Raw genomic sequence first — 22,298 nt, 5'->3', positions numbered from 1 at the left:
AGGCTGCCCGCCAGCTACCTGCTGACACGGGAGGGCAGCCCCTCCGGATTTGCGTATCCAGCCTTTCGTTTTCCTAGAAGCAACCCAGTTGAGAGAGTCACAGCAAACAAAAATGGCACTTCCATGTTATCTGGAATTGCGTGATAGGGCAATTAAAAATTAATTTGGTCTCCCAATCTGATTGGAGATGTTAACATCCTGTGCTGCAGGACCAGGTCTCTGGTAGAAAAAGCGAGGTCGGGAGGAATTGATCATGGCTGAATACTTCCTTTCCTAACGTTAACTTCCCCTGCCTTTTTTTTAAATGCAGATTATGTGTTTTCTGACATGCTGAAACACCTAAGCCCATGGTTCGCTGGGGATACACGACCAGCCCACTGAACACTACGCGCCAGCTTCCGGTTAAGCATTTGCTAAGGAATGGCCTCAATCAGCATTACGAAGCCGTTCAGCTTTGGCATTGCTCTGAAGCAGTGAGCTCAGGATCCAGCCCCTGTGTCTGCCATGGAGTTACCCTCAGTACTCTGAAAGTATGAAGAGTTACTTGATCTAAAGGAAGCCCAGCTTGCCACAGAAGATGAGGAAATGATTTCATTCACTCTGTTCTGATAAGGAGTAACTTATTTCCTTCTTTCACACATCTGGCTGAATGTGTTTGAAAACTAATGCACTTCTGTTTTCCATATAAAAATCAGCGATAAAGAAATGTTGCCAGAGGATATATGGATGGGCTACACCTGACCAACCTACACGGTAGGTGATCGGGGTTTTTTGGGAGAACAGTGTTGGTTTAATCACAACTTTCTCCAGTTGCTGTAAATCTAATGTGCTACCCATAACCTAACAGATAGTACTCTATCCTAAAGGTTTTGCAAATATGGGTGGTAAGTATGGCTTCCTGCGGTGCCATATGAAATTTCATTTTCCAATATGGAATTTCACTTAAAAATCTCAGCATTTCTAGGCTTTTCAGCTACAGGCTAACTGCTGCATCATTTACTATATTACTCCTTTTTACATTGTATCATCAAACCATTACTCCAGCTTTATTCTAACCAACAAGATAAAAAGCATGTTGCAGCTCATCAGCTCACATTTCCAAGAAACACTAAAATCAGAGTGTTTTAGGCCAGGAGGGAATTCCAGGGATTATTTGCTTTAAGCCCTTGCTCAAAGCAGTGCTAACTGCAAAGTTAGATCATTAGCTCATTGTCAGGCTGGAGGGAAGACTTTGCATTAAAGCAAGGTAACACAGGAAATGTGATATTACTGTGGTGTTATTGAAGGTGATTGAGATCTTATGATTCACTGGCAGGGAAACAGCATTTGTTAGTAAAATGAGAGTACAGAGAGTAATGCAGTCAGGCACTTTAAAAAGAAGACACCATATATTCCATGCTCTGTGTATAGGTAGGTGTAAACTGAATGAAATATCAGAAATAAAGACCTCAGGAAGTGAAAAGACAATTGAATAATTATTTTTTAGCACTGTTGTCATCTCAAAAGAGTTATTAAGAAACAAAAGAAGTAATTTAATTGTCTTCCTCTCACGTAATCTAAGATACTGATTAAATTACAGCACAATTCCTCAAAGTTTTATACCTTTACCAGGGTCTCTATTTATAAGAGAGACATTAGACTTTAATTGGTGCATTATTTTGGGCAGTTGACAAAGATTAGACACATCAAGCAAGGCCAAAACATCTGTTCCGACCTGGACATTTTCAGCTGGCTGTCAACTCAGATAGGCATGAAAACATCCTTCTGCTCCAAATTCACTGTTAGAAGTGGTGAGCCAAGATTGGCACTATGGGCCAACATTGCATCTGTGGAGAAATTAATTGTTTTGCTATTGTATTCAACTACTCATTAATAAAAGCAGGTTGAGGACTGATCCATGACCCCAAATTCACACGGTATTTTTCACACCCCCAATGCTTAATGTTAACCCTTCTGTAGCAGATTTTTCTTGGAGAAAACTATTTTTCAACAGCAGTCCAAAAATGGAGCCGGGATGAAGCTTTAGCAGCGCAGACGTGCACAGAGCCAGCGTTTGACCTAGCTTTTTGGCCTTATTTTATTGAACAGGTGTATAATGAAGGTAAGGCAATTCCATGCAAAGATGAGGAATGTATCTTCCAATTGTTCCATATATGTTGGTAGAGCCACTGAAGATTTTCACTTGTTGTACACCAATGACTTAGAGGAAAACTGCTTCAGAACCAGGGCTCTGCTTTAATTATCTGACTAGCACAGGAGGGCATTTTGCTGCATGGGAAATGTTCAGCCCTTACATCAATCTGTTTACTTTTTTCAGCAAACATACAACACTTGGCAAATAAGAAGAGCTAAGCTATTTGAAGATATCTGTGTCTATGTTCTGTATCCAAATGTCCTAATAACTGTATGCAAAATTTCTCTCCTTTATTGAATGACTTTGGCATATACAGAATTTTGGAAGAATGAAAGAAATTTCAAAAATTCCTATCACTAATAAATTAAATCCTTGGAACACATATAGAGTTGCCAATCTGTATTAATGGGATTTTAGCATAGGAATTAGCTATTTCTTCAAATGATAAGGTAGGTGGACTAGAATCATACCATTTCATTTCATTTGGTTAAAAACACATAGATTCTACAATAATGGGCAAATGTTAAAACCTGCCTTGTTAGAACACATTCTAGAAAGACTTTTACCAGATATTACAGTCTTTCACAGGCAGCTACAGGACAATCATTGCACAACGTTCAGACCTCACACCTACAAATCCAGCATCAGCCATCACATGCAACAGTTATCGATGGCCCCGTCGTAACTTCAGAAACCTACACGCCGACTATCAAAAAATATCGTTTATCCAAAAGCAGATACAGTCTTCACTTACTCCCTGTGGATTTGCCCAGATGATAATTGTCCACGCCGAATGGATGCCCCACGGGTGCTGCGGCGCGGCGCTGCACCAGCGTGTTGTGCCCTCGCGCTAACACCTTCGTACAAGTGGTACTACTGAGTTGTAAACCCTCTTAGTCACTTCCTGCTTCAGCAGTAAGACCACAGCTGCCGTTAGCTGGTCCAAGACTCCAGAAAACCTCAGAGCAGGCAGAGCCTGAGATTTTGCTTCAGTTCATGAATTTTTCTTTGACTATCCTAAGTTCACAGGAGGCCTGAAGTGTTCGAGACTGCCAAGAAGCTCTGGAGGAAAAGTTTTCTTTTCTGGGAAACTTAGAAGTCTTGCAGAGCCCCAGATCTGATATCCATTCACCCAAGCCTTGAATCCTCTAAATTGCTTTTTGCTGCCCCACTCCATTTTACCAATCAAGAACAAACGCGATTTTGCATAAAAAAATTATTTTGTACATGGTTACTTTCTAAAACATGTAGTGAATTTATTCCAGCTGATGATAATCTAAAAAAAAGGAGTCTTTTTCTAAGATCTCACAAATGAAACTGTTGGCAACAGCCTGGAGAGGGGACATCTCTCAGCTCTTGCCAGTTCCGTCCCCCTTGCCTCACCTCCAGGATCCAGCTACCCTAATGTAACCTCCTGTGGGCAGACTCTTGTTTGGCAGCACCCACAGAATAATTTGAGGTTGCTGCCCACCTGTGAGGAGGCCACAAGTCACTTCATGCTGCGTGTGCTTTAGCACTAGATATTGTCTATGGGAAAACACTACGGAGCAGCTGAGCCGGTATCCGGCAGCTGGTCTTGCAAGACTCTGGCTTCTGCGTTTGCTCTGTTGTTTGCAAGGCAGAGAAAATGTGGTAGGAAGGCATAGATCCATCGTATTTACCAAAGCCATAAAGAATTTTTTAATCCACTTTGCTAGTTTTGATCCTACATCAACACATGACAGTCAGTAGCATCACACTCTGAGACCTAATCAAGAATGTGCTTTAATATAAAGAAAGACTGTGCATTAATAAAATCACCTATCAAATGCTAGGAGATAAATCAAATTCTTTGCTGATTTGCAATATATTAAAGCCAACTGGACTGGATGAACAGCAAAGTTGAGACTGCATCTGATACATACACATATGTGTATCATGTAAAAAAAGAAGTGTACACTCTTGTTTGCAGGCTAAGCTGTAAAGAATGAAGTTCAAGTTAAACACATGCACGTTTCATTCCTTACAGAAGCCTTCAAACGTGAGTGCACATTTCCTAAGAGACTGCTAAACTTGCAGCAATTCTTATTTGGATCTGATTGTAGACAGAGTAAAAAAAAAACTTTTATTTTTTGGATTTTTTCCTCTACTAGCTAGTACATCTAAGAAAGGCACTGGTATACATACGTTTAAAACAGAAAATAATTAAGTCCAGCAAGCTTTCTTGTCCCTCAGGTTGGGTTTGGTTTGGTTTGATTCAGTTGCTGAAGTTGGATGCCAGTACCATCAACTGCATAGGCGCCAGCACGACATCCTTGATACGTGGCTACGAGAGGAGAGTAACCCAGGCAATCGAAAGCTTGCATACCATTTCCGCACAGCAAACCCAGCGTACTGCCGCATTACATACTCACTAAATACAAACCCTACATGTATTGGGTCAAATTGGCCAGCAGAGCCCACAGCAAAGAGAATTTACGGTTGAATAAATGACTTAACTTGATGTTTTGAAAGAAAAATTGAATCCCTGAAATCACTGTACAATATCTTAAAAATAAAAAAAGCAAAATGTTGGACTTCATTTATACTCTGTTCACATGGGTAAGAAATAATGTAACTATGCTGTAATTCAATGTATCAGTGTATATTAGTAACTTCTTTAAGAGTATACGTGCTTATTTTCTTGCATATACATGCTGTAGCATAAGACATGTAAAATATTATACACTATCTTGTGATCAAAGGCATGTTCAGGTGTGCCAAGAACTGCATCTCAACTCAAAATAGCATCCCCAAAAGAAGTTAACAGGACAGATATGGAAGCCAAAAATACATTCAGATAGAATGTTGGCCTGATCCTTAGAAAGATTTGAAACACTTAACATCAAGCATGCAAGAAATGCCACTGAACCCTCTGGCTCTCATCTGTTGATTACACAAGTAAATGTTGTCAGTGGCCATTATTAATAGAAATAATCTTCCATTTAAATGAGAAACCTCCTCCCCTTTATGAAACTGGCCATTTGTTACATCGTATTTTCATTTATCACAAAATAAGGATCTTTCAGTTTGTTGTTTCATAAACTGTCAGATTCAGATGAAAATCTTTAATCTTTTTTTTTTTCTAGCAAACAGCAGCTTCTCCTTTTTCTTTTTCTAATTTGTTAGTCTCGGTAAACACACACGTACACATCTCTACTTAATACATTTTCTCTTACTGATTCAGAACAAGATTTTCCAAAAACTCCTGTAATTTAGGAACATTAAATCTAATTTCAAGAGTAGCATCATTTGGGAGTGTTAATTCCCATTAAATCATGATTTTTTTCTCATGCAAGCTAAACCACATAATTATTCACATTTAATTATTTGAAAGTTTTTAAATTAAAACACTTTTTCTTGCTCTTTGTAATATTAGAACACTGTTTAATAACTTATTTTCACCTTTTTTTTGTTTAATATAAATATTCTATCATCTGTAGTCATATGCTGTTGTAACAGTGCTCTTGTCTTGCAGCAAGGTATCTCTCACTATCTGAACTCAGATATTATTTTTGCAACTCTAAATTCTGTTTTGTGTTTATACATTTTTCTGTACTTTGTTTCTCTTTAATAAATGGAACCAATGGATCTGCCTGGGAATTTTCTGTTGGATTTTACCTTCTCAGATTCCCCAGCGAGTCACTAACGGTGTTCTTCACCTCTTCCTTTCCTGGGTTAAAAAATCTTTCCTTCAGTGAACCGAACCCTTTGAAAGGCATTTTGTCTTTCTTCTTCAGTAAATCCCCAGTGTTAACAAGCATTCACTTCTGTTGTCATATTTCCCGATGCCGGACTCGGGACCCTCCACCGGTCCCCTTGGTGACCTCTGCAATAACAACCAGTTGCTCAAGAAAGGAGCATGGAAGGGAAAATTAAAAAAAAAAAAAAAAAATCAAACCAAATCTTGCAAAGCCAGCAAGTCAGCCGGGAAGAGCTCTGGAGCGAAACCCCCTGGGAAGCGCTCAGGGACCCGGCGGTGCGCTGGCAGCAGCTCTGCCGTGCATCCCCGCGGGGTCGGGTACCCGTTCGGGGACAACTAGCCCGGAGGCCGCCGCGGGCGAGCTGGAGGTGCTGCCGAGGGCCGGTGTCCCTGGGCGGGACGCGGCCGCCTGCTCCACGGGCAAAGCTCAGGCTGGCTCGCCGGGGCTCATCCTCGGTGCCTCCCTCGCTCCCTCCCTCGCTCCCTCCCTCGCTGCCTCTCACGCCGGATCCCGTGCGAGGTGGTGCCATAGTAACGCACACAGCACCTGCCCTCAGGCCGCCCCGCTCCGCTAGGAAGAGCGCGGCTATGGCAAGGGCAAGAAGTTTATTAAACATTTACGAGTCCTTTCTGCAGGGAGGGAACTATTGAAAGCTGCAGTTCCCATTCACAATACGCTCCCCGCCCAGATGAGCCCCCGACCCCGATGGACCTGCCGGTTTGAACCCAGGGCCACCTTCCCCCGTGCGGTCATTTGTTACTGATGTTCCTGGGCCCTTGAGCGGGCAGATGCAGAGGTGCATCGGTGCGTTGCTGTCTGAATAAGCAATGAAAGACCGGCTATAAATTAAATGCTTTGGGTTTTTGAAACACAAAGTGGTTGAAAGAGGTGAGCCAGTCCAACTCAACGTGATTTCATGACGACAATGCACTTTTCCTAGCGCGGCGTACAAGCATTTAATCAAAACACTTGTGGAGATGCAGCCCGCCAGAATGCTCATCAAGTCTTTTGGCAAGACCTCAGTTATTGGCTTTGGCTTATGGATGACAAAAAAAAAAAAAAAAGCAGCTCCAGTTCAGATTGGCTTTGGGCTCCTGTCCTTCCCTGTTCTCTGGGTGGAGGGGAAAGCAGAAACCTTCCTGCTCATTAGAAAAATAGAAAGCTTAGAAAGCTTTGGTTTTGGCATGTTCCCCTCGCTCCCCAAAGGAAAGTTAAAAGAGAGGATAGGAGAAGGAGAAGGAGAAGGGGAAGGGGAAGGGGAAAGGGAAGGGGAAGGGGAAGGGAAAAGAGAGGAAGAGGAGAAAGCAGTATTTCGGAGCTGAGTAAGTTTTGCTTGGTTGGAGTCTCTTTCCTTGCAGAACTGATTACAGTTTCTTTTGCCGCTTTGAATAATTCAGATGCTGTAGAGCAGTGTTGGAAAACTCCAGGCTCAGCGCAGCTACTCGTGCATTGGTCCTAGCAGAGAGCCCTTTCCCAGCAAGCAGCAAGTGCAGCCGGCTCCCAGAACAACCTACCCGCACGCCTGTAGCAGGGCTTCTCTGGGTGTATTTCCATCTAGTTGGGTTGAAGAGCAGCTGCTCTCGCTGTCAACTCGAGGACTGCCAGGTAAACCCTCCCTGCGGCACGCCTTGCTGCCCTGGGAGCAGCTGCACCTCCTCCTCCTCACACTGCTCAGGCTTGAATTTGGCCATCTCCACAGCTGAGCAAGAGGACGCAACTCCTCCTAGTTTCTCACTCCAGACCCCTGGCCCTGGTGCACCCCAGCCCACCGGGACATGCTGACAGCCAGAGCAGCCAGGTCACCACTGTGGAAGGGAGCACAGGCTCAACAGAGTCACATGCAGGTATTAAAACAGGGTCTCCAATTTTCAGAGGGCACACAGAAAATGAACCCTAGCAGGCTAACTGCCAGACGTGAGAGGTATGTATGTTTTTAGGGATATATACGTATAGAAGTATATAATGAAATTGTCTTCTATTTAAACAAACATGTATTTGCCAGCCTTTTGGATAGATTCCTGAATGCTCTTAAGGCAGCTGAAACCACATAAGAACCCAGCTCCAAACTGGAAATGGTGCACGTTCCACTGCAAGGAAACCACCTTGGAAGGCTGGGGCTCAGGCTGGAAAGTGGTGTTCAAATCCCGTTTCTCCCAGTGCCTATGGAACAGAGGTTTTTAGTTTGCCCTTCTTTCTGGACTTCTGGTGTTGCTCCAGATAAAGAGAGCACAGAGCAGGCACAAGAAAGGAGCTAGGCTCAAAACGTCATGCTTCGTTCACTTACCCACACATCCTTTCATTATATTCAGCACAAAAGATGTAAGTCCGTCCTTTGTGCAGGTGGGAACCCTTTCGGCAGCTCCCCCAGAGACGCATCCCGGCGGCGCCTGGCAGGGTATGTTCCCCTCAGGGATGGAGGGGCTCTCGTTACCAGTATTGCCCACCTCACCACTAGCAGAACTGTCCATTTCTCACAGCAGGTTTCACCTCTCCCTCCTCTTTACACTTTGCCATCTTCCCGCTGCCTGCGGTTCTCCTGTGCTGCAGTGGTGGTCCCTTTTGCAATCTCTGACCCCTCCCCAAGGCATAAGGGGTCTTACTGACCCTTGCTTCTCTGCAGGGAGGCTGCTGGGCAGGAGCAGCGCTGCTTCTCCGCTTCCTCTTCCCGAGGTTCACGGGGTAGTAAAATGCCCGGACTCCAAAAACGCTGCCGCAGAGAGCGTCACAGCAGCTTCGCAATGCCCTGCCCCTTTGGGGCACCGTCCAGAGGGGCAGCACCCAATTCCCAACAAGGGTGCGCTGGATGAGGCCACGGCAATCCTTATGCGACTGGAGCGCCAGCTGAGGAAATCTCTTTTCCTCCTTAACAAGACCTAAAGCAATAGCCCTGATGGACCCAGCTGTCATTGTCCCTACTTTTTTTTCCTGTTTTAACCGTATGCCTTAATTTTCTTTTGCAGAAATTGAATTACCCCATTGCGATTCTCCTTCTGATGTCTCAGACCTTCTTAAAACCCATTGTATCGTACCACTGTTAAGTCCGAGCTTTTCGCTGCTTGCAAGCTGGAATCGCAGTCCCAGACACGGAATGATTTAGGCGTGCACTTGCAAAGAAATACCTTGCAAAATTAAAACTACTCCTGGCTCATACAACTTGTGGCCACAGCTGAAACTACAGACTCCGATCCCCGAAGACCTTTAGTAAGTCTATGTTAAAACTGTATTTCAGAGCTGATACGGACATAAAACCAGCATGCAGGCAGACACTGCTGTGGGCTCGCATACCGTCATTACCTCGGGTGCTCAAGAATAAAATGAGTTGTGAAAAAACCTGGAAACTGGTCGAGTGCACCTACAGGAGATGTGCCGTGCTAACTGGCTGTGCCTTGCAGACCTGTGGCTAGATTCGGGACTGCGGCATCCCCTTAAGAAAACTGGGCATGAAAATGTCAGAGCTAGCAATAACCGTAACTCCCAGCTGGAAGAATAATTTGTACAGGTGCATGTAAATGTACACCTAGAGACTATCTATCTACTTTGTTAGTTATTTCTTCTGTTGAAAAGCCTGGAAAAATCATCTTTATATTACTCCTGCTGTTGATTCCTCAAAATAATGGTTGGGGTAAAGGCTTTGCCACATTTAAAGGGAGAATTTTGTAATGGTTTTTGAGCACGCCCGATACAGCCTTGCAAGCAGCCGCTTCTCCCAATGTCTGTAAAATACAAAATTGCGAACTCTTTATAAATATTTAATCACCAAAATCACCCTGACACTAACATCCTGGGAAAGTCAATTTAACCTTTTGGTGTCTCTGCTGAATCAACATGAAGATGCTTCACTTCATGTTGTGTGGTCAGCCTTAAGAATAACCAAAGGCTGCCGGGGTCCTCCAGTGGAAACACGCACAAGTGCAAAGCGTTATCCCAGCCCGGGCAGTCGCGGCCAGACTCGAAAGACGAAGGACCTTGTTAATTTTTATCATTTTCTTTTCAGCTGAAGGCCACGTCATCATATCCCCGGTGCTTGTGAGCAGCTTGTTGGATTGTAGTTTGGTTTTGTTATTCCTTTGGAGGAACTTCTCTTTGATAAAGCAAGTTACGTACCTATCTCTGGGCTTCCCAGGTGACTTTGTCTTTTAACTTTTGCCAAGAGCTCAAAGGCTAGAAAATCCCAGTTGCCGTGTCTCCCTAACTTAAGATTTCTTAAAATTAAATTTAATTAAAACACTTTGGTATTTCAAAATTAAGTCTCTTTGGAAGTTTTAAATACCTCCTTTTCTTCCAAACGGAGCAAAGCAATGAAGCAGAAGTGATGAACACTGGTTTCATCTGCACGTAGGCCACACAATTGGTAGACTTTGATGTCTACAGCAGTGTGAGTTTGATGATGCTTTTCCCATGGACAAGACCTTTGTAAAAGTTGTCTGGTAGATTTTTTGGTGTCTTGTCAAGTGCGTGCTACCCTGCTGCCATTTTTCAATTGAACGTAGCAACTTAGGATCCTAGAAATTTTACTGCTGTAAAAAGGGTAGAAATGGGCTCAAAAATTAAGAGGGGACACAGGGGAAGAGACAAGATGACCCCATATGTTTTGTTTCGGTAGGACACAGAGCTAACATCACATTTGGGGCCCCAAGACATTACAAGATTACAGCTTAGAAAGCATGAGAGTTCTTCTCCAAATAGGTTTATTTTACTTGCTTCCTTTCTGAAGTTTCAGGGAGCATTGAAGTCACTGAAAAAGTGAAAAAAGCTGAAATTGTCAATTCACCTCAGGAGGCAGAGCATCAAATATGGAAAATAAAAATCCTACAATAGGGGGCAAGAGTTGTAACACTGCACTTCGCCTGAGACGAGGGCACAGCACTTGGGGAACAAAAATGCTCACAATGATTCTTGCCCATGGTCAGCCCCTTCAGGGGAGGGAACTGCAACAGCCTTAGCTTTCTCCTGAAACCAATTATTTCCAAAGAAAAATGGTCAACTGCGGATTTCATATGACAGTCTCTATCATCTTTCATTATACTTCCAACAGAAATCACAATTCTAGATACAGTAAATAAGAGAAACAAGAAACGGAGTGTCCAGGCGCGACAAAAAGAACACACATTTAGACATGTCGCAGAAGTGGCCATGTAAAGATAAGCGTGAGTAAAAATTATTTAATTCATCATGAAGCTGACAATCAATCAACCAGAGTTGATACTGAGCGATAACACTTTTCAGATGGCAAATCCTACCACAGTATCTGCTTGTGGGAGCCTGTGTCAGCTACGTGTTCCCTGGAAACACAGAATTATTGGCATCAGGGTATGATGATGAGTTCAGGATTCAGAAGGTGAGGCCGGGGTTCCTAGGCGAGTTTCCATATTGCCTTCTCAAAGGAGTTTCTTTGAGCACTTTGCACGTGCAAAGGTCCACTCAGATGACAAGCATATTTTATCATTAGATGTGAAAATTCAGGGTAAAAACATTTCTCCCTTTGCATTGGTATAGTGCCGGGTGTACTGGAGACCCTGTTTCTACTGGCATCTGCAAGAGTCATCATGACATTACATTAAAGAAGGGTACTATAGGAATTCAGCCTTCAAGATCTAGAGCATCTGATGCCAAAGATAAAAGGGGTGACCTGGGATCCCATGTTATACCAGGGTTTGGATTAATTGGTCAAAATGGTCCCTCGGATTTTGAAATCTATGGCTTTACAATGTCTGCACTTTTCCCCCATAAATGAAGATGGATTCAAAGACTTGAGGATTCTGATTTCTGTTTTACTGTATATGAGAACCGAGGCCTTTCCTGCCGTGTCAAAACGCTGTGTTGAGTCAGCCCAAGTCACATTTTCAGACGATATGTTTGTTTCCCTGATGTCTGTGGTAAAACCAGAATTAATTTCAAATATTTAAAAAAAAATTCGTCTTTAGTTTCTAGTTTCCACTTCCTGATCAGGTAGCTGATAGGAAAGAAATTTGATCATTATTGGGCAAGAAATAAAAATAGAGGCTCCTGGGATGATAACAACAAATAAAACAATAATAGCAATGGAAATTCTTATTTATAGCTTTTCTTACCAGAAACTGCTAATTAAGTGGTAATTTCTTACACCTTCCACAGTAAGTAGGAGGGTTTTTTAAAGCACTTTTATGTGGAAAGTTACTATGTGAAGTACATCTGTTTCCCCTTAAAGAAAAGGACAGAGCTTCTGTAGCATTGCATTAACTACTACAGATATATTTAATGATTATTTCTGTGCATACAGGAATACACTATGTTACTTAAAAATAGGTCCTTTTTTACTTTCCCAAAGCAGTATAAGGAAAGCCTTGTAGCTGGAGAAGAACATTTCTATAGTGTTTGCAATTTATTTGAAAATTGCTTGGGTTATAGTGACACCTTATGGTAGTTTTATTACATTTTACAGATCGTTTTGACAGTTACGCTCTCTTACAGCCTTTTACAGCCTGTCACTATCAGTAAGGAACTGCGTTGATGTTTTTAGAAATCTTTTTGTTACAAGTTACTCAAAAGATCATTCCATCTCTTAAAATCTGTCAGGTTTCCCTTTCGCCCTTACTAGGAAAACAGATTTTACAGGGGAATGGTCTTTGGTATTGTCTTCTCTCCGTATTTAACAGATAATGTATGCCAGGCAGTGCATAACATGCTATTCAAAACTATCTGTGGTGATACCTGACTTGTGAATACAGTCCTTTACTGGATTGATTATACCATATAGTTCATTCTGTCCCTCTAATCCCAGATCTGAACTCTTTTAAAGAAAATATCATGATAGAAGTTAATGAAAAAATTATTGCCTTTTAAATACTGATGAAAAGCAAATCTATCACATATGTAAGTAAATATCCAAACCAGCCTCTGTGTGAAGATCAGAACTTATAAAACCTGTCTTCCTGGGGCTCTCCCTTACATGAATTTTCTAGTGTGTAACCTTCCCTCACTTGAAGTGCAAAGCTGGTTCCTCTGATGAGCCAATGGTTTCCATAAAACTTACATACCTTTAGTATTTTAATCACACTCTCATCAAACAAGCGTTGGAAGTGGGCAATAGATTTGAAGTTGCACAGGACTGAGAGGGAATGATGGAGAGGGATGACTGAGCAGTCACATTTATCTTAAAAACAGAGCTGAAAGTCTATATATGCTACAGTTTCCTTAGAAGGGGGAGTTGTGTTTGTGCTGCACTGCATTTAAGGCTTATTTATATTGGAATAAAACAAGCTCCAGAATACCTGTTGTGTAGCCTCTTCTCATTAAAAAATTTATTATGGTATAGAAAGAGACACAGTTTAAAAAGGTAAGTCAACTTTCTGTGTTACTGAGAAAAATAAGTCAGTTTAATATTAATATTTTAGGTCCTGACAACCTATGTCATCTCTTACAAACTGTAAATAAAAAAATTCAAACCCCACATGTTTTTACCAGACTTTCAAAGATATTCATATTGGTGAGCTAGCTGAAATCACTGGCTAAGCACCTAGCACCAACTGCAGTTTTTGCAACAGAGTGGAAAGGATATCAGTTCTATTTCCATTTGAAAATGCTAGTTTTTCAAAGTTAAGAAACTGAGCAACACTGAAGAAGCAAAACCTTCTCTTCTCTTACAATGCATGCATAAAAAAGAACTGAAGAAGAATGCAATTCATCAACCGAGGCATCTTGAAGGACATGGTGAGCAGTAATGCACAGTTCAGGACAGTGCTTGTAATCACTAATACTAATAGTTTTGTTCAAAAAAATTTGTTTTAAAACACACAGGCTTAATAAAGTTACATTTTAAATGAATCTAATCTCTATGGAGTTTTATATACTGAATATTTTACCCACCTTCCACCAGAAAACGTCTGCTACTGCAGATCGGGGAAAAAAATATAAGTAAATTATTCAACTTCCTAATCGCAATCATTAAACATAACGAAGTAGTCCTTTCCAGCAAAAACAAACATGTAGAAATGGAACGTTTCAGTGAGTGTGTTGTGGCTAAATTAAATCTGAGCTCAAGCAGCTGCCCGTCAGCAGCAAGAGCTGTCCTGGCCAGCGAAGCTCTGCCACGAGCGAGCGGCACCAGCACCCTCTGCGCAGGCAGCCCGGGGGCTTGAACCGAGCGGGTGGGCGGGGGTCCCTGTCTCAAAGAGAACAGGTCCATGCCTACGAGGCTGGCACTGGATATTCTGCCATTTTGTCAGATGGCAGTTTCCGCTCTCCTTTCTTCTTTTTTTTGCCCGTCCATTCCCTGCAACCCGCCTCTCTGCTCCCAGCGGTTGCCATGTCGCTCTAGGATGCGGGTTCAGTAATCCTCTGGACCACTGGTACCTGCATCTGCTTTCATCATTGCTCCTTCAGCCTCGCGCTGCCCGTAGAACGGGTAGCAAAGGAAACACGTCCCCTCTCACCGGCCGCCGCCGTCGCACAGTCTGGCCGCCTGCCCGTGCCGGACCGTCACGCAGAGATGCAGAGCCTCAGGTCGGGTTCCCTTCCGCGGCCCCTGATGGCAAAGCAACGATCTCCAGCTGAAGAGCAAGAAAAAGGCACGAAGTTCAGGCCGCCACCGTCTATAAATGCAGCGTTCTCCAGAAATTCAGCACCACCGGAAAAAAAAAAAACATGGGAGCCCTCTGATATCTGTTGCCCTTCTACGATTTTACACAGCCATGCGCTGCCTGGGGGCATCTATGTGGGAAAGAAAACCAGAGGTGCTGCAAGAGATGGCTGCACCAGAGAGGGCCTGGAAAAGCAGCCGGCACGGAGTCCTAAGAAAAATTCTGACAAAAGAAGTGCTATACATCTGAGCCCAGATAAGCTGGCAATTATGTGTGAAGAGACCTCCACTTAATCAATTTCTCCAGTGTACAGAAAATCAAGGCTTTGTACTATCTGTGTCATGAAAAGAATAAGGAAACACCTCCTGCCCATCAGCCAGTTAATGGTCTGATTAGCTTCAGTAATATTTATGGCGCGTCTTTAATAAAAGAGCTTCAACTACATGGTTCTGGTTCGCAAAACGTGGCAGTGAGTACAAGGCAAAGGTGGTATTTCACTGCAAATCTTCTTGCAGCGGCTGTCCATCAGTAAGAATCAAGCGATGAATTCTTTAGGAAACATAAAGCACAGCTGCACAATCAAACTACAAAAAATTCAACTAATTTTAAAGAGTTTCCTGCTTGCCAAATAATAAAAAAAGACCAGATTAATCAATAATTTAATCCTGCACGGGGTAACAATGAAAATACGTTAGTACTTTATATTGAAATCACTCAGATTGCAGAAATGGTATTCCGTACCTATCAAGTCAGAAATCCACACCAAAAACTATTTCTGTTGCTAGTTTTATACGACAGATCAAGGCTTTGAGCACAGATAGCATCAAAATTGTATGTAGTGTGTTCCAAATATTTTAAATAATGTTTTTAATTTTTTTGCATAGATTTTTTTCTATTTTGTAACCACGTAAAGCCAGGGTTTGTACCATAAGGCTTTTGGGGAAAAGGCTACATTTGAAGCTTCTGTTTAACAACAAAAGTATGAAAAACATTTTAGTGTCATTTTATTTTTCCTGATTCTCCTGCTCTGATTTTATAAAATTCAATTGTTGTAAGATACACTCACTGTAAGACACTATTATTTTTAGAAATTCTTTTAAAAAAAAATTTAAAAAAGAAAATCTATCTGGTGGCATGTTAGGATAGATTCTTTAGATAAATTTCATTGCTATAGTTACGGACATACCCGATTGCTTCGTTAGCATTTTTGTTTACGTGCATTTATTTGAAGTCATTTCTGCGACATCAGCTAAGCACTTACTCTCAGCTTTGGTGCCGGAGGTAAGTGCTTATTATATTGTTTATCATATTATTTATCATAATGCTATTATAATAATGTTATAAAATTCTACATAATAATTTATAATACAGTATATAATAATTTTATTAGATACTGTTATTAAAATATTATTATATTATAATAATATTACAAAATATTGTTATCGTATTTATTATATTTCTCCCCCTACATGACAGGGGAGAAATCTTTTTTCTAGTTTTTTGTTTCTCTTTTCTAATTTTTTCAGTTCTCTTCTCTAGTATTTGATTTTCCTGTTTGAAAATTAAGCCAAGTTATTCCTCCTTGTGGTATCTGGTTCTTAAGTCACCTGCTGGAAAGGAAACTCTTCAAAGTTTTATTTCTGTTTACTCTTTGCCCTGGTTTCAGCTTGGGTAGAGTTAATTTCCTTCCTAATAGCTGTTACAGTGCTGTGTTTTGGATTTAGCATGAGAATAACATGGATCGCACGCTGATGGCTTTGGTTGTGGCTGAGTCCTCGTAGTGCTTGGACTCCGCCAAGGACTTCTCAGCTCCCCACGCTCTGCCCGCGGGGAGGGCAGAAGAAGCTGGGGGGGGCACAGCCAGGACAGCTGGCCCAGAGGGGCCGAAAGGACGTTCCCCACCGCGTAACACCATGCCCAGTACCTAAACTGGAGTTGGCCGGGGGGTGGGAATAGCTGCTCGGGGACGGGCTATCGATCACCGGGAGATGAGCAGTTGTTGCACTGTGCACCACTGGTTTTTGTACACTCTCAGTAATAATAATAATACCCTCCTCTTCCTTTGCCGTCCTATTAAACTGTTTTTACCTCAACCCACGGGATTTTTTCCCAACTCTCTCCCCCACCCCACCTGGGGGGGGGTGAGCGAGCGGCTGCGAGGCGCTTCGCGGCCGGCGGGGGCTGAACCACGGCACGCTTACAAAGCAGCCCTAAGCCAGCCCGCAGGAGACAGGCGGACAGACGTCAACAACCCCCCGCCTGTGCAACAACCCTCCCACCACCGAGGCCCTCGGTTGTCAGGTCAAAGATAATATTGTTTTCATTGATGTAGTTTCAAATGGCGCTTCTGCTTTGACTCTCCTTGATTTGAATGGCTAATTATTGCAGAACAGTGTAAAACCTAACCTTTTGAACGTTCTGCAGGCGGTGAGGCATTTTAAGAAATTCCATTTTAAAAGGCCAAATAATGATTAAGGCAGAGGCAAAAAGCCTGACCAAAAAGAACTTCAAAAATTGGTAAGTAGATACAGGCAGACCATTAAATCTCTCTCATTTCTAAGTTTCATGTTGCTCCACATCCACGATGGCCTGAATTTGCAGTAAGAAACTGCACTAGAGCGGTAACAATGTAATTCATAGAGAGTGTCCTACAGAGAGAAAAAAGAAAGTATTTTTTTAAAGTTTACAGCTTAACTCTCAAATTTATGCCTAGAATACTTCGTGAATTACTTTAGAGCTTGAATAACTAGTATTTACTCAGCTGCTCTCGAGTTTGTACATGGGTAGGAGTTTATTTCTAAGCCTGACAAAGCTGTGTGTCTTGAAACCCAGTACATCAGTTTTTCCCCAAGACTTATTTGTTGCATGAAGGCAATGTGTGATTACATTTTACAGATGTCTGGACAGCAACCACTGCAAGAAATAAACTCAAAATTACTTTCGGATGAAATGTATTTCAAACAAAATACAAACTGATAAAGTTTTCTAAATAAGTTACTATCGGTTAATTTTATATAAACTTTAAATAAAAATATCTTCTGACATGAAAATATGAAAAGTTCGTTTATTTCCATAGGCAACTTCATTCACAGTACAAAGTGATATGAATTTCTTGAAACTGTCACTGTACCTTTTACATATTTTTAAGTAGATGATCTAAAAGTTGGTACAAGAATAAATTTGGTTTTGAAGAGCTGTCCCGTAAACCAGATATATACTAATGCCATGCTATGACAGTTCTAATTATGAATCACAGCTGACATTACAGTAACACCACTTTATAAATCTCATGAGAATTTTAATGTTTTACAATCAAAACATAAAACTGCCACTAGTACACAGACTCTAAGATTAGACAAATAAACAAGTATTAAATATTTTGCACAAGGCCTGAGTCCACTATAACACATTTTAATTTACAACTTCATCTCAGAAATCTGTACAGCCGTTAGAACTGTTTCAGAGAACTTAAAGACAATACAACTTCAGGGGCTTATTTGTTCTGTTGATACAAGTGCGAGGCCCAGAAAGCAAGAGGATTTGGTGTATGAAGCCAAGGTTTTACTGCCTTGTGTAATTCTCTTGAAAAGCAGTCAAAATCTAGTGGAAAGCTAGGTACAAGGCAGGACCTCACTTGAAAATCCGCTAACTCATCTGAAATTCTCCAGACGGGTTTCCTCACAGCTATTTCAGAGTAAAAGTTCACAATAAGTATATAAAATGCAGCATATCTCTTAACAAAGAACAAGAAAGGGCCACATACATAACAGGGTGGTTTTTTCTGTACTCCCCTCCCTATATTTCTTTCATTGGAAATGGCACAAATCAGCAAAATCCCACCCACCCCCATTAAAAAACTCCTAATCAATAAACAAAGGTCACTCTAAAGCCCAAAAACTTCATCTGCAAGGAGCTATCCAGTGCTCATATACCTACATTTTAAAAACTTTCCTCTTCTGCTCAAGTCACATAGATGTAGGCAGACCAAGCATGTAAATTTATAATAGATAACAAACGTATTGTATAACGGTTAGTCTGTATGGAAGCCTTGTGGAATTTGATTGAAATCTAACTACTCATTTAATCTTTGCTCTTTTGGTGCAACTGAACTGAAAAATCTAAAATCCTTTAATCTATACACACACTTACTTATCTATCTACAGACATCGGTAACATGGTAACAGGGGTTATAATACAAAGGTTAGCACACACTTTTCTTACTTTAAAAGGCCATCGGGGTATTTGTTAAGGTTCCACATAAATGTGAAACAGGTGTTGCTAGAAAGACAAAACTTAACAGAAAAGGAAAGTTTTAAATAATAAGGCTTGAGATGTTGTGCACCTCTACATCCAAAAATTCAGCCTTTTACTTGGGGTACTCAGCATCTGTGCAGACCTGTAAGGCCACAACTTCCTCACGACATTTCTAATTCACATCACCATCGAGAGAGGAAGACGTGGTATCTTCATTAAAACAAACAGGGTGTTCTATCCACGTTCCCAGTAAAATTTCTCTCCCCATCTCCCAGATAATTAGTGGACTCCTTTATCTTTCTAAAGACTCCTCTGGTACTGCTGTCCTCCTGCACGAGCAGGTTCCACAGTCTGTTCTGTGCCTTATTTACACCACTTGTGTGATGAAAAGGAACAGAAAATCTGCTCTCTCCTCCATCCTTGAAATGGCACTTGTGCCATTTCACTCCATTTCTCTCCTCTGGAGAGAGGCAGACCTAGGGGCTTCTAAACTAATCTGTAACTCAGTAGTTTCAAGGTTTCCTCTCCATCAGCCCCAGCAGAGGTTTTTCAAGCCTCTTTAAGACAGCCCTTCCATCTAGCAGGATTAGTTTGTCTTCTATGACTGAGCTTTCAGAGGATGCTTCAGAGACTTCTATACTTAAAACCAAATGGAGCCAACAGTTCTAATATGGAAAACACTGCTGTCATGGTGCAGTCACGTTCATTTAGCATACACCAGCACAGCCAAAAGACAACTGATGCTTATACTTAAAATGTGCAGCTATTTCCATGTCTTTTTTCCTTTTGTAGTAAACACAATATAGACAAATCAATTTAAGAATAGGAACTTACTCCTTTCTCTTTACCTCTTCTTTACAAATGAATGTAACGTAAACCAGGTGCGCTGGGCAGTTCAGCCCAGATCCTGCTCTAATTTCCACAGGGGAATGAAGATCTGCTCGCAGTGGGTGCACAGGGTGGAGGCTGTAAGATGATGATACAACCTGCCAGGCTTCCACATTTTTTCCTTTAAATTAGGTTGAATACAAAGGGCAGAGATTTTGTGTAATTTTGAGTATTGTTCAAGGCATTATAATATGAACTTAGTTTATATCAGGTTACTTTTTCAGTAACAGAATTTGAAATTTCTTCATCAGATACCAGTTTCAAACCTGTGTTCTCCCATTTTGTTTTGCATTAGGGATAGATAGTCCCTCTGCTTCAGGCCAAGCTAGATACAACACTGCTTTCCATCCAAATCCAGAAACAGAAGGACCCTGAAATGTCCATATTTTGTAACACTGTCCCTTCCTCTCACTCTTTCTGAAACAAGAACTTGGATGTGAAGTACAACTGCTGCTCTCAAACAATGGTATTCACTCTGGCCACAACATCTGTCTTCCAGCCTCTTGCAGGGCCTCAGAATGATGACTTGTAAGCGGAGAGATCAACTGGACAAGGCTTCCTAAAGAAAAACTACTGTAGTAGGAGCCAAGTGGCACATGGCCTTGGTGACTTACCTCTTGCAACTCCTCTTTCCTTTAAGTTAAGAAGAAATAATTAGAGAACTTCATGCACACCAAGTTTCCTGACACACTAAGCAGGAAGCATCTACAAGGAAGAGGGATTTGACCCTCTCATTTTAACTGAAGTTATTTTTTCTTTTATAACTAACTGGAAAATTTTGTTATAACTTTTGTAAGCACCCTTTTCAGTTTTCTTTGTTGTTATTCTTCTACTCTGGTCATTCTGAAAATTGCAGCAACAAGGGAAATCAAAATTATGTTCTCAAATATAGATAGAAAAAAAAGCATATTACCTGAGCCAGATAAAGATCTTGTTCCATCACATTACCACTGCATAGAAAAGCCTTTCTTAATTTGAACTTGTAGGAATTTTTTGACTTTGTCCTTACAAAATAATTACATTCTCACATAGCCCATGCCAAAAGCACATACCCCAAGCCCCACAGTGTAGGGCGTCTAGTGTATAAAATCTGGTAATTTTTTTCAGTTAATTTCCCCTCCAGTTCTGAAAAGCCCCCGAGTCCAGGGGGATCAGGGACTGAAACCCCCGATCAGGACACTGACATTTAAGACTGCCTTTACCATGGATGTATTAATTTAATACACTAGAGTCCTAAGAGATGTTATTTTTAATACAAACTTATTTTCCAAATAATTTAGAGGAATACAGATTCAAGTAATTCTTCAAAGGCTTGCCTTAAGTTACCCTAACAAAACACAGCTTTCAAAAGTTGACATAAAAGAAGACATTAGTGTGATTGAGAGTATAGTACTAGTAACCGTAAAAGAACTTAAATAGGTTAACAGTTCTAGTATTGTCTTAAGTTTACACAGATATCTTAACATAATCTACAATGTTTACCATTAATATTAACAGCACATAAGCATCACAATGTGTTAGGTATTGTTTTCTAAACCATAATTTCACTGGTCCCAGGTATTTTAAAATAACAGGACTAAGGCAGCAGCTATAATACATAAACAATTCTTTAAGAAGTATGCTTAACGCTATTACCACTTAGAACCATGGAAATATAACAAAATACAAGTCACATTTACAGCATAAGGCCCTTTGGTTTCTTAAGCAGCAAATGAAAGAACAGTTTCTTCAGTGAAAGGCTTTGAAAAATAAAGCATGTAGGCTTTCCATAAAAAAGGTAACTAGATCTTTCCTTCTCAAAATAGCCAGCTACAGTCTTCAAAATATTATGTAAGAAAGCTCCTGAAATTCCTAGGAAAAAAAAAAGTTAAAACCCCACAGTAGTATCTGACAGAGCAGAGATTCTAGCATGGGCAAGCTGAACATATACTTTCTGGGAAGTAGAAGAAACTACTGTTTGGTTTTCTGGATAGCTTTATTAAATTTGGAGTAATACAATAAAAAGGATCTGAAATACCTGTGTATTTACCATATATTCTAGAGCTTACAAATCTGTATTTGAGAACTCACTTCATATTCATCTATTCTTCATAAGGACTTGAGTTAAAACAAAATTAAAATGATAGTTTATTCTAGTGAAGGCAATTTATGTCAATTTTTTCACACAACCACATTGTACGTGGCAATCCTTTTCCATCTTCTCAATGCAGCCAAAAGTTATGAAGTAATTAAAGATATTTCTGTGTAACTAAACAGTGTGTGTTTAGTTACACAGAACTGCTCAGTTACACAGTTGGGGCAGACAACATCTGAATTTTACAGAGAACATTCTTTATAGGAGGTTCTATAACTACTCATATTCTTTTTTCACACCAGTTAGAAGCAGTATCAAATTAGACAAAACACTGGAATATATAATAAATGTGATCAAGTCACCACATGTATTTAAAAATCCTGCTTAAGTGGTATGTTGCTTTTGCTATGGCGCTGGTAACAAGAATCTGGTATAAGACAACAGATTGTAAACCAGCATGACCATCAGAGCAGTGTTCTTACTCTGACCCAAACTTACACAAAATTTTAAAACAACTTCTTATGGCTCCTGAATCTTGTTGTTTATTACCACATGAATTTTAATCATCTCATAAGAGAAGAAATACAAAATACTTTCTCTTCGTAGGCTCTTACACAGTTACTCGTTAGAGATCTTTCTATGTGACATGGCTAACAAAACTTTTTGAG

General features: G+C 40.9%; 1 protein-coding gene across 1 annotated transcript in view; it reads right to left on the bottom strand.

Annotated features, from left to right (window-relative positions):
• Positions 1-7,360, bottom strand: part of SLC17A8 (solute carrier family 17 member 8) — a gene marked incomplete at its 3' end in the record, with an annotated part of 30,079 nt that extends 22,719 nt beyond the window's left edge. Inside the window, exon 1 of the mRNA XM_082004478.1 lies at positions 5,774-7,360. Coding sequence (XP_081860604.1) covers positions 5,774-5,916 — 143 coding nt within the window. The 5' untranslated portion in view covers positions 5,917-7,360. The remainder of the gene's footprint in view (positions 1-5,773) is intronic.
• Between the last annotated feature and the right edge of the window lie 14,938 nt (positions 7,361-22,298).

This window comes from Phaethon aethereus, assembly GCF_964289735.1.
Source record: "Phaethon aethereus genome assembly, chromosome: 1".
Classification (NCBI taxonomy): Eukaryota; Metazoa; Chordata; class Aves; order Phaethontiformes; family Phaethontidae; genus Phaethon; species Phaethon aethereus.
Note: the sequence above shows the minus strand (reverse complement) of the source record. Positions and strands in the feature narration are given on the sequence as shown.